At 40.5% G+C, this 18,035-nt stretch overlaps 1 protein-coding gene across 10 annotated transcripts in view; it reads right to left on the reverse strand.

The window, feature by feature from the left end:
* The window catches only part of LOC139452129 (dedicator of cytokinesis protein 1-like), a 94,458-nt gene that overhangs the window by 62,613 nt on the left and 13,810 nt on the right, over nt 1–18,035 (reverse strand). For all 10 annotated transcript variants that reach the window (XM_071233461.1, XM_071233457.1, XM_071233459.1 and 7 more), the window contains exons 10-22: nt 17,676–17,739; nt 17,382–17,453; nt 16,895–16,970; nt 16,564–16,684; nt 14,828–14,909; nt 9,948–10,075; nt 8,664–8,762; nt 6,817–6,892; nt 5,409–5,512; nt 3,609–3,795; nt 2,248–2,354; nt 1,745–1,834; nt 1,032–1,132 (exon numbers count right to left, since the gene is read on the reverse strand). In XM_071233461.1, coding sequence (XP_071089562.1) covers nt 1,032–1,132; nt 1,745–1,834; nt 2,248–2,354; nt 3,609–3,795; nt 5,409–5,512; nt 6,817–6,892; nt 8,664–8,762; nt 9,948–10,075; nt 14,828–14,909; nt 16,564–16,684; nt 16,895–16,970; nt 17,382–17,453; nt 17,676–17,739 — 1,307 coding nt within the window. The remainder of the gene's footprint in view (nt 1–1,031; nt 1,133–1,744; nt 1,835–2,247; nt 2,355–3,608; nt 3,796–5,408; nt 5,513–6,816; nt 6,893–8,663; nt 8,763–9,947; nt 10,076–14,827; nt 14,910–16,563; nt 16,685–16,894; nt 16,971–17,381; nt 17,454–17,675; nt 17,740–18,035) is intronic.

The raw sequence follows: 18,035 nt of genomic DNA on the forward strand, positions 1-18,035 counted from the left end.
ACAAATCAAGGACCAAACATGCCATAAGGCCTATCAACATTTCTAGTGGGTTGCATATTTATGACCCCAATTATCTCCCTTAGTAAACATGGTTAAACAACCTGTTTACAGATGAGCATTATCATTTGTGTATGGTCATAGTGCTATTATAGATAAATGTGGAGAAACTTGGTTTGTGCGTTTCCCCTGGACTGTAACTCCTTCAAGAGAGCATGCTGGGTCCTCTTGTTATTGAGTTCTCACTACGACATGAATGTATGTAACTTAAGCCCCATGACCTACCACTGTCCTGCATGGCTCTGTGCTGCAAGGGCTATGTAATAACACAATCAAGACAACAGATACAGTGCATCTAACTCCTGTACATGACCGATGTTCAACTTCACCTGATCTGTGACCTATGCACTACAAACAGGTACAAAGACATCTTCCCAAGGCAAGGGAGGTAACTGACTATAACGGTCCACTTTCCACCCTTGTCGAACTAGGCTGGAATGGCTGGGCACGATTGTAGCACCACCAGGGACTATTACGAGTTATGTCCCTTCTATGTTGCCTCCTATTGACCAAACAGATTCTGCCTCTCATATTACTTGCATTTAATTCCAGCCCAGCGAAGACAATCTCATCAATAATCAAGATCTTTATTGTAATAAAACGGATCTTTCTTCGCTATGTGCATCAAATAATGTTAGAATGAAAAGATTTGGAAAATATCTGTTGACGCTAAGTTGTCGGTACACATGCTTCCCAAATCTTGTATTCGAGTGAAATCTGCATGCCAGTCTACGAACCGGATGTCGATTTTTGATTGAACTGTGCATAAACTTGTTAGTCCAGCTAAAATATAACTCCATAAATTCCAGCCTAGTTTGCCAAGGGTGGTAACTGGACTTTTGTAGCTGGCTTACTCCCTTGCCTCTGGAAGATGGATACAGCAGCAGGTGCCACCAAATGGTTGGTCCCCAGCCAGTAAAATAATGGAGAAACTTGTTTATATTTCTTTCGAGTCGAACTCATGCTGGACTTACTTGTATGCCATGGCAAAGCTGAACGTGCTCTCAATGTAGGCATCTAGCACAGGCCGGAATTGGGAGTACTTTCGGTCAGAGATCAGTGCAATGATATATACCTGGAGGAAGATTATATATGTTACCGAGGTCATTAAGTCTTTCATTATCAACATTTTTCACACAAAACTTGAGCTACCAAATGTAAAAGTCCTTTAAAGGTCATTTCATTGCAATGGTCACACTTCTTAAGGCTCAAAGTAAGACCCAAGAGTGCTTCAGGCAGATTTAGTACGATATTCCTATTTCATTTAAATGTGGATGGATGGCGCCATTTGTACATCCAACTACTGAAATATTCAAGTTAACATATCCGTCTTACAATATTATTCATCAGTCTAGTGATGGCCTGATCTTTAGCTAAAGGAGATCATCAAACATAATTAGAGAAAAAAATATAATTGTAATCTATATTTTTAACAGCAGTTAATATGGTACAATATAGTTGCCAAATCTTTCTGCCTTCTCAACGTAGTTTCAAATTAAGGCCATTTCAAGGCCATTTCAAGGCCATTTCAGGCCTGTGTGAACCTTGCTGTAACAACCACAAGGTGCAGGAACCTATCTGACCCAGACATAGAGAACAAAGACCTGTAACGAATGATGGACACAATTATTAAAAGCAGATTGACTTGGTCTGTGGTGAGTTTTGTCAGTTAGATCTGTATACTGACCAGGGCATCAAAGACGAGGTTGTCGCAGGATTCGGAGTTTGTGTTCTGCATCAGGATGTTAAACAGGGAATCCAGCAAATCTTGTAGAAACTGGGAAACAGACAGGGAATTATCCATTACTACAGTGACATCTCATTAGTCTTGACCCAGGTAATCCAGGCAATAAGGCTGGGAAAGATTATAATTATACAGAAGGACATTACTGGATGAACGTGCAGGGATTATGGGTGAGAATTGGTCCCCAAAGCTTAAACCTATGCTGGTCGTAAGAAGCCACTGAATGAATGAGGTAGTCATGTGAATGTACCCTGACTGCGTGAATCACTGCTCACAATATCAATTACTGGATTGTCTGATCCAGATGAGTATTTACAGACCACTGTCAAATAGCTGGAATATTTCTCAGTATGGCATTAAAAAAACCCAACATGCATGCACACATCTGGAAATTTGTTTCAGTGGAAAATCAAACTGGAAGGAAGGAGGCTAGGCTTCGTTCTCACCTTGACGATCTCCTCACCCTCCTCCTTCATCACATGTGACAGATGGCCCTTGAGAGACACCGTGTCGTTGAGAACCTCGTGCCACTTCAGCAGCCCCAGCAGATCAACTGTGGACAACAGCACAGACAGGGGTCAGTTGATAAAAGTCAATTGGTACTTGTGATAATTTGGTTGCAGAGAGAATTCGATCAAACGAGACATATATCATGATTTCGGATGTAGTTTCAGTGTTGCTTTGTCACATGTTGAACATAGCTTAATTTAAGAAAATCTTGAATTCTTTCAGCAATACTCGAAAATCATTCATCTGAGACAATTGTCTGATAAGGTCACAATAATTTCAACTGAAGTCATCACAGCTAGGCAAGAATTATCTGAACCAGTGAAGATCTGGGGTAGAACAGATCTTCAGCAACCCATGCTTGTCGTAAAAGGCGACTATGCTTGTCGTAAAAGGCGAGTAACAGGATCGGGTGGTCAGACTCGCTGACTTGGTTGATGCATGTCATCGATCCCAATTGCGGGGATCAATGCTCATGATATCAATCACTGGATTGTCTGGTCCAGACTCGATTATTTACAGACTGCCATCATATAGCTGGAATATTGCTAAGTGCGGCGTTAAACAACAAACCAACCAACCAACGATAATCATAATCATGTAGTAAGAGGTGACTAATGGGATCGTGTGGTCAGGCTCGCTGACTTGGTTAATACATGTCATGATATCTAAATTTGCAAAGATCAATGTTTATGATATCAATGACTGGATTGTCTGGACACGACTAGATTATTTACACACTTTATTAACATAGCTGGAATATTGCCGAATGCAGAGTTAAACAACAAACAAACAAACAACCAAAAAATGAGAGCAAGCCTCAAGCTTTCAGCTTATCTACCAGGGGTAGATTTAACAACAAATTTGTCTGTAGCCAGCAGGTCTTGCTCCTCTTGAAAGTTACTGGCCCTTTTCCAAACTAACTGGCCAACAACAAAATGGAGGAGGACGCAAAATGGCCGAACATGAGGTAGCGTAGCCACCTAGCAGGGCTCTGAAAAATTAACGCGTCCTCACCTATAAAACGTTTTTTCCAGCACAGATTAGTCTTGGCTTCCATTAGCCTCAATTCATGGTGATTTATGAGCCCATACAGAAGTTGTACACAACATTACAAAATGGCGTCCGGATGTCATTCTACAGAGATGATCCAATTAAAAAACTTGAACATACACAGAGAAGTCGTGAAAGTTTGACTAGCAAGACAGGACATCACTTAACGTTTCAGCAAGCCCTTTTTGTAACTTTAACTGGCCACGGGCCAATGGGCCAGCAGTTGAATCGACCCCTGTCTACCTACCATTGTGCGTGAGTTTGGTGGAACAGACGAATGATGTGATGTGGAAGGAGTCTCTGCTGCTGAGGGTGTAGCAGCCTGCTTGTATTGACTGGCGGCTTTTGTCATTTGCCTGACGGTGGTCTAGATCCAGACGTGTGGATGGCAGATCTAGGTACGCCGGGCTGTCGTCATGTTTCTTACTTTCAATCTGGAAATACAAATGCTCGGTTAGTGGGTTTTAAAGGTTGGTGTAATGACAGACAGAAGGAAAGAACAACAGAAGGAAAGCGAGACAGCCAGGTTGATGGACAGGCCGAGAGAAGCAGGCTCACACATGCACAGACAAACATACAAACATACCAGAAGACATACAGGCAGATAAACAGTCACACAGACAGACAGGCAAACAGTCACCCAGACAGACAGTCACACAGACAGACTGAGAGACAGGTTGATAGATAGACACAACAGGCAGAGACATGCAGACAGGCAAACAGTCAAAACAGACAGACACGCAAACAATCACACAGACAGACAGCAAAACAGTCACAAACAGAGACAAGCAAACAGTCACCCAGACAGACAGACAGGCAAAGTCACCCAGACAGACAGGAAAATGGTCACACAGACAGACAGACAGATACCGACAGGTAAACAGTCACACACACAGACAGGAAAACAGTCACACTGTTAGACAGCCACACAGACAGACAGGCAGGCAAACAGTCACACAGACAGACAAACACAGACAGACAGACAGACAAACAGTCACACAGACAGGCAGGCAAACAGCCACACAGACAGACAGACAGACACACAGACAGGCAGGGAAACAGTCACACAGACAGACACACAGACAGGCAGGGAAACAGTCACACAGACAGACAGACACACAGACAGGCAGGGAAACAGTCACACAGACAGACAGGAAAACAGTCACAAAGACAGGCAGGCAAACAGTCACACAGACAGACAGACAGACATGCAGGCAAACAGTCACACAGACAGACAGACAGACAAACAGTCACACAGACAGGCAGGCAAACAGTCACAAAGACAGACACACAGACAGGCAGGGAAACAGTCTGACAGACAGACAGACAAACAGTCACAGACAGACAGACAGACAGGCAGGCAGGCAGGCAGGCAAACAGGCAGGCAGGCAGGCAGGCAAACAGTCACACAAAAAGACAGACAGACAAACAGTCACACAGACAGGCAGGCAAACAGTCACAGAGACAGACAGACAGACAGACAGACAGACAGACAGACAGGTAGGCAAACAGTCACACAGACAGACAGACAGACAGGCAGGCAGGCAAACAGTCACACAAAAAGACAGACAGACAAACAGTCACACAGACAGGCAGGCAAACAGTCACAGAGACAGACAGACACACAGACAGGCTGGGAAACAGTCACACAGACAGACAGACAGACAAACAGTCACACAGACTGGCAGGCAAACAGTCACAGAGACAGACAGGAAAACAGTCACACAGACAGGCAGGCAAACAGTCACACAGACAGACAGACAGACAGACAGGCAGGCAAACAGTCACACAGACAGACAGACAAACAGTCACACAGACAGGCAGGCAAACAGTCACAGAGACAGACAGACAGACAGACAGACAGACAGACAGACAGGTAGGCAAACAGTCACACAGACAGGCAGGCAAACAGTCACAGAGACAGACAGACAGACAGACAGTCAGGCAAACAGTTACACAGACAGACAGACAAACAGTCACACACACAGACAGACAGACAGACAGACAGACAGACACACTAAGGCCTCAGGCAGCATGGATCCAGTACCTTGTACACCAGCAGTTCATGAGATAAATCCTCCAGCGTTGTCCCATTCTCATTCATCAGGTTCACAAACGACATCGCAAATGGCTTTTCTGACTTGTCCTTTGCTGTAACATATCACAGGTGAAGTGAGAAAATAACGCTGGCTACCTCATACAAAAACATGTGACAGCTAGAATCGGATGAACAAAGCATTGTTGGGCTTGTTTACTACTCAGTCGAACCCTGATATCTCAGGAACTCCTTGGGACCAGCGAAATTGTTTGACTTGACTTGTCTTAAGCCATAAGATCTGATACAAATTCTACCTCGTGTTTCAAATTTATCCTGCTTATAGTTACGATGAGGGTATCTCTTAAGTCATTTTCAATTCTTGCGACGATAAATTGAGTTAGGAATTTGACACGCTATGTTTGACATATCCAGGTTCAAATATGGTTAGACCACCTCCGTGGTCTAGTGGTACAGCGTTCGCCCAGAGAGCGGAAGGTCCGGGGTTCGATTTCCGACTGCGTCATACCAAAAGATGTTTAAAGATGGTACTTGTTGTTACCCTGTCTGGTGCTCGGCATTAAGGGGCTAAAACAAAGACTGGTCGGCTCGGAGTCAGTATACTGTGTCTGAGTGGTGCATTCATGTTAAACTGTGGCATGGTATCTCAGTGAGCTAGCACTATAAATCGGCATCAGTCCGGACTAGTACAAGCAGCCACACACACACACACACACACACAAACATGCATGCACGTCGCTATATAAGTGCAATAATCTTGAGCGCAACATTAAACCCAATTTCACCTCACCTCACCTCAAATATGGTTTGAGTTTGACAGGACCGACACAACAGGACATTCGACACATCCAAGCTGGAGACAGATACATCATCAGGTTTCCTGGTATTATCATGCTTATACCTTCCTTCTATTCGGATAAATACTTTTTGCGACCATAGATTGTTTTGAATCAGATAAGAAATAGCTTACCAAACAAAACTATAGTATGAATGTCTCCAGGTTATTTATCAGAATAGAATGGATGGTGATATAATATCCCTGATTCCCGAACTTGGTCTGATGGTCTTAAAGTGATCACATGACATATGACAGATGCACTTAGATCATGTTGATATGATAACAGCACAGCTCCTAAGAAGCATTCCCCATTCCAAATTCCAAAGCCAATCAGATTTCCCCACTTAATGCAGATCTGCATCCTAAACCAATCAGATCCTAAACCTAAACCACATGATTCCAAGTTACACAGACAACTGCATGGCAGCTTGTTGCTATTTGTCTTTCATAACTTTGATGTGGTCCAAGTCTCTGTTGGGTTCATAACATCAGATGCCAACCTAACAGTCTCCATTCTTACACCATTCTGATGTTACCGAATTGTCAAGATATTGAACGAACCTTCGGAAGAAGATCTATGCTTGAAGAGGAACTTGAGATGTAGACCCTTAAATTCCTCATCTGTCGATATGGCAACCTGCAAAGAGGAACAATTTAGTAAATCAGAAACCATTTTCTTTCATTTCATGGTTTGGGGCTTTAATAGCACTAAAATTGTGAAACTGAAAGGAAAAAAGTCCAAAACACCTAGAGAATTTTAGTTTTTCAAACACATATTTCGTTTTCTAATTTCCTTTTCCTTTTTCAATACCCGTTGATCTAAACAAATCATTAAACATCAAGCTGTCGGTGGCAACAGTATAATAATTGTAATTTTCTTCCCACCAAACAAAACCTTTTTCAAATATCCTCTACACCAAGACATGAGCACACTGGCCTCACTTGACAGCAAATTTGTCTACACTGGTCCTCACACACAAGTTCCACTACACTAAACCAGAGACAATTGTGGGTACAGCCCAGTGGTGACTTATCATAACACACACTCCGTCGCAGTGGTGACTCAGCATAACACCACTGCCACAGGCTAATTTGCATATCATGTGACCGGACTTTTCTCTTGTTTGTAAACAAACGCGCTTTTTCAGAAATCAGTATAGAACGGACTAAAGCAAGTATTTGAGGGCGCTTTACATGTTGTTTTGCATTATTATATAGATCAGCAGATAGATATGCTACCTCAACTGCGACAGTGAGTTGCATGACAATTTATATTTATACATCAAAGTGACCGTATCGCTAGCTCACCGTAGGGCTTCGGTGACAGCACGTGGAGCCATACAAACAATGTAGACAAAGGATAACTACGCAAAAACAAGTAGATTTTCACGTTTTAGGATACTTTCTTAATGAACCGTAACCATTCTTTGACAATTGTTTATGAAAATGTGTAGACTTGTCAAACATGAAACGGATGAAAGCATATGCAATATCTTGAATGGACTGTGAAAGATGTGATGAATCGTCACATGGCGCAGGCCGCATGCTGGCTGGCTGCCGGCCGCATGGAACTCTGGGTAGGAGAGTGAGCATAACATACTAGGCTAGCCGCAAGGAGCTCTTGGTAGGAGAGTCACAGCGAAGAAGCCAGCAGCTATGATTGGATGATATTGTGAAAGATTTGGATATTTCAAAAATACATCCACCCAGTAATTAAAACATTCATGTTTTTCAATATTTAGTCCTGTATTTCCTTTAACATCATTACTTATGCTGAATGTGTCCACAGATTCCTTCAAGTAAGTGACATTTGCTGCAGAACTGCAGAAGTATTTAGCTTCCTGTACACAGAAATGAAACTGAGCCATATTATGTGACTTTATTGCAGCTTTAAGGCCAATCTATGCTCACATGTAGGTAAAATGGCACTTAATGCCTAATTATTTAAAAAGAAGTAATGTTACTACAGAAGTCTATGGGTAAATATTGGTTGTGTGTACATGGTGTCAACTAGAACAAAATATCAAGAATTAATACCGTATTCGACGTAATAAGCGCCCAGGGCGCTCTCAAAATTAGAAATAGGGTGCTCTTATTAGAATATTATTTTGGTGAAAAAAACAGAGTTGAAAGATAAATTTCGTGGTTCATGCTGACAGCCTGAAATGTTTATGTACGACTGATATATTTTTCCAGAATTTAATTGCCCACAATTAAGGGTGCATATAACACACGAGTGCGTATTGTACGTGAATAAATAAGTCTTGTGAACATGAGCAATCGGAAGGGGTGCTAATTGGGATTGTTCACTGGCCAATATATTAGCAAATACCCCCGTGGGCGCTTATTAGAACGGGGCTCTTATTACTTCGAATACGGTAACAAAAGTGTGCTATTTGTGTTCCTACCTTGACAAACTCAAACCACTTTGGCTTATCTTCATGATAGTACACCATGGACTTGTACTCCGACATCATGCTGTCTCCGCAACCATAGCTGATCACATTCTGAAACAACGAAGTTCATCCACAACCTCAGAATTACATCTTGCTTCTATGTCGAGGCTGCAGAGAGAATTCGATCAAACGACACATATGTCATGATTTCCGATGTAGTTTCAGTGTTGCTTTGTGAAAATCTTGAATTCTTTCAGCAATACTTGAAAATCATTCATCTGAGACAATTGTCTGATAAGGTCATAATAATTTCAATTGAACAGATCAAAGTTAGGCAAGAATTATCTGAATTTGCACATGTGGAATATATCTTCTGCTGAATGCTTAAGTGAGACATTTGGGGTGAAAATCATCCTGTGACTCCCTGTTAGTTTAGAAACCCAGACTTCCCACTATTTAATGGAAACCTCCTATTTCTAATACTCATGGGGATTCCGGGTTAGAATAGGTCCCCAGCAACCTATGATGTTTGTTTGTTTGTTGTTTAATGACGCACTCAGCAATAATCCAGCTAAATGATGCCGGTCTGTAAATAATCGAATCTGGACCAGACAATCCAGGGATTGATATCATGATCATCGATGTACGCAATTGAGGTCAATGGCATGCATCAACCAAGTCAGCGAGCCTGACTCCCCGAACCCGTTAGTCGTCTCTCACAACATTTGAACAAGCATAGTTGTCTTTTACAGCAAGCATGGGTTGCTGAAGATCTTTTTTACCTGGAATCTTTAACCTATGCTGGTTGTAAGAGGCAACCAAATGGATTGGGTGGTCAGTGACATGGTTGATGGTGGGTCATCGTACCCCGATGACGTGGATCATTGCTCACAATATCAATCATTGGATTGTCTCGATTATTACAGACTGTCGTGCTATAGCTGGCAAATTGCTACAATCTGTAATCTCAGTGAAGATCCGGGGTAGAATAGATCTTCAGCAACCCATGCTTGCCGTAAAAGGCGACTATGCTTGTCGTAAAAGGCGACTAACGGGATCGGGTGGTCAGACTCGCTGACTTAGTTGATGCATGTCATCAATCCCGATTGTGTGAGTCAATGCTCATGATATTAATCACTGGAATGTCTGGTCAAGACTCGATTATTTACAGACCGCCGTCATATAGGTGGAATATTGCTGAGTGCGGCGTTAAACAACAAACCAAACCAAACCAAACTCAGTGAAAAATTATCTCAAACACATCCATCAGTAACCAGAGTCACAAAGAAAAACTACCTGTAACACTCCTCCCTGCCTGTTACACACAATCATTGTAACCTCTACGTTCTTGTCGGCGGTCTTGGCCGGCCCCTTTGTGAACTCTCCATGCATCAAGGTCACATAGATGTCATTCCTCACATCGCCTGAAAGGAATACAGGTTTAACAAGTTAAACTTTTCATTCTATATGTTCTTCTTCCCTAAACTGTCCTGTCACTCTTGACAAACACCTTTGTTATTGAAACGAGAAACTCAGAAAATGTTACATGTTAACATGGTTAATGCTCTGATAAACAAATAAACTGATATATTACTAAGAAATGTTATATTTAACATGATGATATGTGAACATTCACATGATAGGCACTTATTTCAATTAAATGATCATGATGATTGTTGAAACTTCAGAGATGAACCTGTGAAACGGTCTTATCTGTGAGGACATAATAAATTAATTATGAAATTAAATTCATCCTTGCACACAAACACCTACCCAAGACATAAAAAACACACCCCAAAACCAAAACACATCACATGATTGTCCCATTGAATTAAAATGAATAAAAAAAGAAAATCACAATGTTTGACTTTGTTTGTCTAAGTTGAAGAAACAGATATTCTTGTATATGTTGTGCTACCTAACATTCGTGGATTATTTGACTCATATTCGTTGTTAATGTACCGTATGCCTTGAACATGTCCAACAGTTTGTTTGAAAAAATATAGAAAAAAGTTTGGATGAAAATCGAATACCGTATTCGACGTAATAAGCGCACGGGGTGCTCTCAAAATCAGAAATAGGGGACTCTTATTAGAATATTATTTTAGTGAAAAAGACAGAGTTCAAAGATAAATTTTGTGGTTTATGCTGAGAGCCTGAAATGTTTATATACGACAGATATATTTTTCCAGAATTTAAATGCCCATAATTAAGGGTGCATATAACACACGAGTACGTATTATACACGAATAAATAAGTGTTGTGTACATTGATTAATTGTAAGGGGTGCTAATTGGTATCATTCACTAGCCAATATATTAGCAAATTTAGCCGTGGGCGCTTATTAGAGCAGGGTACTTATTACGTCGAATACGGTAGTTACTTTATTGTTGCTGAAATTCATATCTCAAAAGGGCACAGTTTCTACATTGAAGAGTATGTGAGATGAGGTGAAGTGGGGGATCAACTCAAGCAAGGGCAAATTCCAACGCCACAATCAGTGGATCCTGGCATGGCCAAGGGAGGCAACACAGGGAATTTCGGTGACATAGACAACAAGTTCGACTATGCCCCTTCTGTTCAGGATTGACAACTTCTACAGACTAACCAACAGCACAACAATTGTACAACGTAAATGGGTGAAATTATAAACTAACCACATCTGGAAAAATGAATATGTGGCGTGGAAATAAATGATTTGAAACAAGTGCTGAAATAACTCACACACCCCAGTCAGCTACCACTAACATAAGAGAAATACAGCCATAATGTCAATCTATCACTATATTCTTATAACTGCAAAATAAATATAACGAAGAAATACTGAGGAAATCCAAATAAACTGTAGGGTTTAGCTCCCTTGTAAGTCAGTGACAAATAGGGGGGACTATAGGGGATATTTTGACTATCATGACTATTGCAATAGTGACCCACACTATTGCAATAATTTCGTGATAGTGGTAAACCAACCTTATTTATAAGAATTGACCTCAAAATGCTTTTATGTTTATAGAGGTATAAACGTAAAAAAATTGGTATGCACATTATGTGTCAATTCACAGATTTACACAGTATGCACACCGTTGTTCTTTGAACAAATCTTTTTTTGTGTTTATGTAGGTATACTACATAAACACAAAAAATATTTGAATATTTACATATTTTGTATATTAACTGCATTTATTTAAAATCTGAGATCGAAAAAAGTTTTTTTTCATTTTCGTGAGTACTTTAATAATCCTTTGGAATGCAACACTATGGTAGATGTGACAAGCAATGAACACATTATGGTTATACTGATCACACATGAATGTGGTGAAACGCCAAAATTTCATGTCAGATATTGACACCTACTTTTCTTTGAACAAAACATGGTGTCATTGAAAGAAGAACCATACAAGTTCAGCTTTGGCGGACAATTTCAGATGTTTGCGGAGGCAAAAATGCATTTTGAGAGGACTGAGGTGGATGGTCAAAGTGCAAAGGTCAAAGCAAGACCAAACTTTAAGTGAACACGTGCTCCCTCTACCATTATATATGGCTGAAAAAAGGCAGTAAATAGGCTTTGCAAAATGGATGTTTTTGGTGGCCATTTTGAAAATCAGATTTGAACCTCTTGAACATATTCAGTTTTCATCATTGATGGGTACCGGGTAAAAGGTATGTTATCTTAAATCCACTGTTAACAGTATCCCAGTTATGTAACAGCATGTCAGCTTAATGTGGGAGGAAAACCCGAAGTGATGCAGGTCTCAGACGCTTACCACCTTGGTGAAACCCACGAGCACGGGTATGGTGCTGACAACCCTAGAAAGATAAGGGCGAACTTGGATTTGAACCCACAATCATGGGTTCATGTCATGCCCAAAGGAGGTAACTGCACAGCAAATTGTGGCGCCTGAGACGACTGGGCCACCCATGCCCTCTAGCAACATGTTGTTCACAGATGATGCCAATGGCAAAAACGCAAGACAACGGACAAGGAAACCATGACCTTCAGTCAGGTGAGCTAAATAAATCCCCAACCACCCAACATGTGCACACACACCATAACAAATGTAACAGAATAACAAATAGATGGAAATGTGAACAGAAAATATCAAACATATATCATAATAAATCATGAATATTGCCTACAGGACAGGAATAAAATCAAGGAAACAACAGTGTGTAACAAATAGATGAAAAGTGAACTCCTTGTAACAATTCTCCAACACTGAAGAGGAGGAGTACAATGAAACACATGGAATATCTTGATTTGTTTGGTAAAAAACTCAAACTAAAAAATAATATCCACCGACAGCACATCTTACCTTCCACTAACAGGGCAAGAGAAACAGGTCAGACATTAGCTATTGTACATCAAATAACACACAGTGTGGATGGGAACTGCGACCAGTAAAAATCAAATAGCTCCCTTTACCATAGCAGGGTTATCATTGTCATGATTATTGTTAGTGTTGATTAATATTTTCTCTAAAATTTCACACTTATAGAACATAAAAAACATATTCTTACTTTTAATATATATTTACAGTAGAACATTGATATAACGAACTACAAGGGACCGGAGAAATCAGTTTGTTATATATACGTTGTTCGATATATACGTTTTCGCTTGGAAACGTGCCCATTTTTGCTAAAACAAAACACAATACACATACACGTAGCAAAGGTGATTTTTACTTAATGAACAATTTGAGCAGTCACCGTAGGGACTTTTGTCTCATCACGATATGGCTGCAATATTGCCGATGTGACGTTAAATATTAACTCACTCCTGCGCTTCATGTATTTCGATTGCGAAAATGTTGTGTTGACATTTAGCAGTCAAACTACAACAAATATGACTTTCAACGAGTCATAGTATGGCATTTATGATATATGTATCCATTCTCGCAACTAAAGTTCGTTTCAAGGCGTCAATAGTGGTTAACTGACCGTGGTTGCTGTAAATAACGGTGAGTTGTGCGATCTCCCGATCACCTTAAACACGATTTTGCGGAAATTAATGTAAACATTATTGAAAGTTTAACAAGGTTGTATTGTCACCGTGATTGTGTTGATTAGCCGCTGATTGTGTAAAGCCAATTTTCAGAGACACTTGACGCTGAATGAGATTTCTCAGTTCGCTATATAAGTCACCAATTAGTGGTATTTGGGCTTGTCGGTGATCATATATCATTTTTCTATATACGTTAGTTCGCTATGTACGTACATTTTACATGATAATATGTAGGAGATGAATCGGGAATTTCTTAACAGTTCGTTGTATACGGTTGTTCGCGCTATCCGTGTTCGTTATATCCGTGTTCTACTGTACTTTGAACAAATATTATGATAAACAATGAAAGACTATTTATTGAAAATACATCTTCATGATTATTTTCATGTTCATATACTATTAAGCAAGTTGAGAAATTAAACTGATGGAACAGTTATCAATATCATGAATTTGTCATAAACATACTGATGGTAAAAAGTTAAGCAACATAGACAGAATTTAACAACACATTCTATAACATGTGTAATTTTCAAAATGAGGAGAATTTTCCAATCAATATCATCAATAACAGTGACTTCTGGCCAGAATATGAACTTTGTGTACTTATTAATATGAATTAAAGCATTGCAGGACATCTTAACTCATATAATTATGACCTAAATGCTGAGAATGAACAGACATGCATCATGTGCATAGACCACATATCGTTTCAAATCAATAGGATTAAGAGTGAGTGAGTGAGGGTTTACGCCGCTTATAGCAATATTCCAGGGGGACACCAGAAATGGGCTTCACACATTGTACCCATGTCGGGAATCGAACCCGGGTCGAGCCAACGCTTTAACCACGAGGCTACCCGACCGTCCCAACAGGATTAAGAACAAATGTCACAAAATTAAGAACCATCTTTAATCTTCGGACCATTCTTTGCAAGGTTTGAGGTTCTAGTCATCATCATAAGGTTCATGAGTTGATTCATCACGTGCATCTAGGTCATCATCCATAGTTCCCACTTAACAACTGTCGCTAAGATAAACATGGTTGCTTTACTTTGGACCATCAGTATATATCTGATATCAGATGACTATTTCTGAATGTTGTGATGGAGTGATGTAATAAGATATTAAAGAGCAGGGTGATATACATGATATATTTAAGGGAGACAACTCACCTGGCATTATGACTTCAGGAAATCCCATCTTGCGTGCGATGGGAGTGTTAGCTCCGACTATATGAGGGAAGTCTTCTTGTACCTGTAATAATAATAATAACAACAATAATAACAATAATAATTATAATACCGTACAAAATTAGAAATAGGGGGCTCTTATTAGAATATTATTTTGGTGGAAAAAAACAGAGTTCAAAGATAAATTTCGTGGTTTATGCTGACAGCCTGAAATGTTTATATACGAGAGATACATTTTCCCAGAATTTAATTGCCCATAATTAAGGGTGCATATAACACACAAATGCGTATTATACGATAATGAATAAGTGTTGTGTACATTGATCAATCGGAATTGGGATTGTTCACTAGCCAATATATTAGCAAATACCGCCGTGGGCGCTTATTAGAGTGCGGCGCTTATTACGTTGAATACGGTAATAATAATTCTGTTTGTTGCGTGACACTCAGCAATATTCCAGCTATATTTGATGGCATCGAGCATCGATCTATGCAAATGGGATACGATGACATGCATCAACCAAGTCAGCAAGCCTCACCACCCGATCCGTAGTCTTATGACAAGCATAGGTTGGTGAAGATCAATTCCCGGTCAATGGATCAGTTTGCACTCAATTTTCATTCTCAGCTCCCTCTGGAGTATACAACCCAAGCTGCCTGTGAAGTGCTAGAAAGTTGAGAGTCGTTACCATCTCATCCTACCGGGTACCCACTCACTGCTGAGTGAACAGAGGAATAGTTCAGACAAAGTCACCTGCTGAAGGTGACAGTACATGTCTCATATAGACTTTGGTGTGGGACCCGTGAAGATTCCGGGGTAAAATAGGTCTTCAGCAACCCATACTTGCCGTAAAAGGTGACTATGCTTGTCGTAAAAGGCGACTAACGGGATCGGGTGGCAGCGTTAAACAACAAACAAACAAAACTTTGGTGTGGGGCAGGAAGGAAGCACTAGAAACTCCCAGGAGTCAAGCTGGCACACAAGCTCACCCATCCAATTACACTCTGCTTTAAACTTGGCTTAAGTTCACTTGAATTGTGACCTGTCCGATGTAGGATTTATGGAGAATCTCGCACTCATGCCTTCTGATATCAAACACATCAACACGAGTCGATAAACAAAATTACTCCGTGGCTACTCTCAAGACACTGGTTAATACAGTCGGAAAGCCTCCAAGTTTTAAATTTTTGTTGACTGGTCTTGGTTTATTTGAGAAATCAGGTCGTGATTCATCATGGGCTGTCCTCAGACCTGTGTTTAGCAGTAGAGAGCAGTAAGATCGGATTTTAATGAGATTGCATGAAGAACATCTTGTCAAGGCTTAAAGATTCAGCTCTGTATAAGGTGAGGTGAGGTGAAATGGGGTTTAACGTCGCGTCCAAGATTATTACACTTATATAGCGACGTGCATGCACGTGTGTGTGTTTGTGACTGCTTGTACTAGTCCGGACTGATGCCGATTTATAGTGCTAGCTCACTGAGATTCCATGTCGTAGTTTAACAGGAATACCCCACTCAGACACAATATACTGACTCAGAGCCGACCAGTCCTTGTTTAAGGCCCTTAATGCTGAGCGCCTGACAGGGTAACAACAAGTACCAACTTTTAACGTCTTTTGGTATGACGCGGCCGGGAATTGAACCCCGGACCTTCCGCTCTCAGGATGGACGCTCTACCACTAGACCACGGAGGCGGTCCTCAGCCGTACACACCCACCTGCTTTAGGTCCCCGGGGAGTATTTTGAGCGACACCCAGATCCCTTGTCCCTTGTGGTTGATGTCCTTAGCTGTGATGACTTTCTTGATAACATTCTCCATAAATTCTTTTTCTCCACATCTGAAAGGAATTTCAATTGGTGATATTACTTTACAGATTCATTATGGATAATTAAATGAAATTTAGTCATAAATGGTACAACTCACTGCTGAAATGGGATGAAGTGATGCACAGATTGGACAAATTCTGCTGAAATGGGATGAAGTGATGCACAGATTGGACAAATTCTGCTGAAATGGGATGAAGTGATGCACAGATTGTACAACTTACTGCTGAAATGGGATGAAGTATTGTTGGTCCTCATTGCACTCTTTGTTTCCTTGGATGTAGTCGGAGATTTCCATCGCTGAAAAAATAAACAATAAAATAGGACAATGATCATGATGACAGTCAAAAACTGTACAATCGAAACTAGATAACTGGAAACATCTTATAAGTAGATAATTTTATTGAGTTCCAACTGTGGCCATCATTACTTTTATCATAACTAACCTAGCAATTAGAATTGTGTTAGTAGAAAAAAACGGTAATAAGGACATTTCCCTAGTCCCCTTAGTCTATTCACGTTGGTGAAATCATCATTTAACAATGTTTAACAAGAAGATTGTTTTGCAGGAGACTTGGCCCATTGCGTGATGTTTAATGCCGCACACAAAAACAAATCCGCTAGACCATGGTGGCCGGTTAATAACTGAGTCCCCAGGGGACACTTGGCAACTATGTCCAATGAAATATTTGAGAAGATAAGCCAGCAGACCTGCCACTCCAAATGGACGTCTGATTCCCTGAGTTTGTTTCTTGTTGTCAGCATCTTTTGAATCCATCACACCTGAAACAAAAAACTGCTTTAAGGCAAGATAAAAAACTCATTATCACAGTTAAGTTCAAGCCTCAAAGGATATGTCAAGGGTATTCATTGAGTGACTGAAATAAGTACCAGCAGACTTGCTTCTTGTGTTTTGTTTACACACTGAGTTGTCTCCCCTTTCAAACACGAGCCAAGGATTGTGTTTGTTAGCCTCCCCAGTAAGTTAATGGACGCCAGTCTTACCTATTCTGATAATCTGGAACACCAGACACACCTTCTCCCTCATACGGTCCTTTGTTCCAAGATCCTAGAATAAAAATAAATCATATTGATACAGCGTCACTTCAATCAGGCCATTCCTATTATTATAAATCTGATATTTTTGGCTAGGGGTCAGCAGTCGTATTAACATTTTTGGAGATGCATTAATTTCCAGATTTACAGTACTTAGTGTTTACTGGCTCCATGCCCAGTTCGGGAGCTAGCTGTTGATTGGACATATACAATAAAACCTGCCGGTGGTGGAGACTACAAGTAGTAGGGGTGTCTGTTGCTGAAGCATGTTAAGTTGTGTGCAAAAGTGATTCGGACAATGATTTTTGC

Source organism: Haliotis cracherodii, unplaced genomic scaffold (assembly GCF_022045235.1).
Source record: "Haliotis cracherodii isolate W230 unplaced genomic scaffold, xgHalCrac1.p SCAF_9, whole genome shotgun sequence".
Taxonomy (NCBI): Eukaryota; Metazoa; Mollusca; class Gastropoda; order Lepetellida; family Haliotidae; genus Haliotis; species Haliotis cracherodii.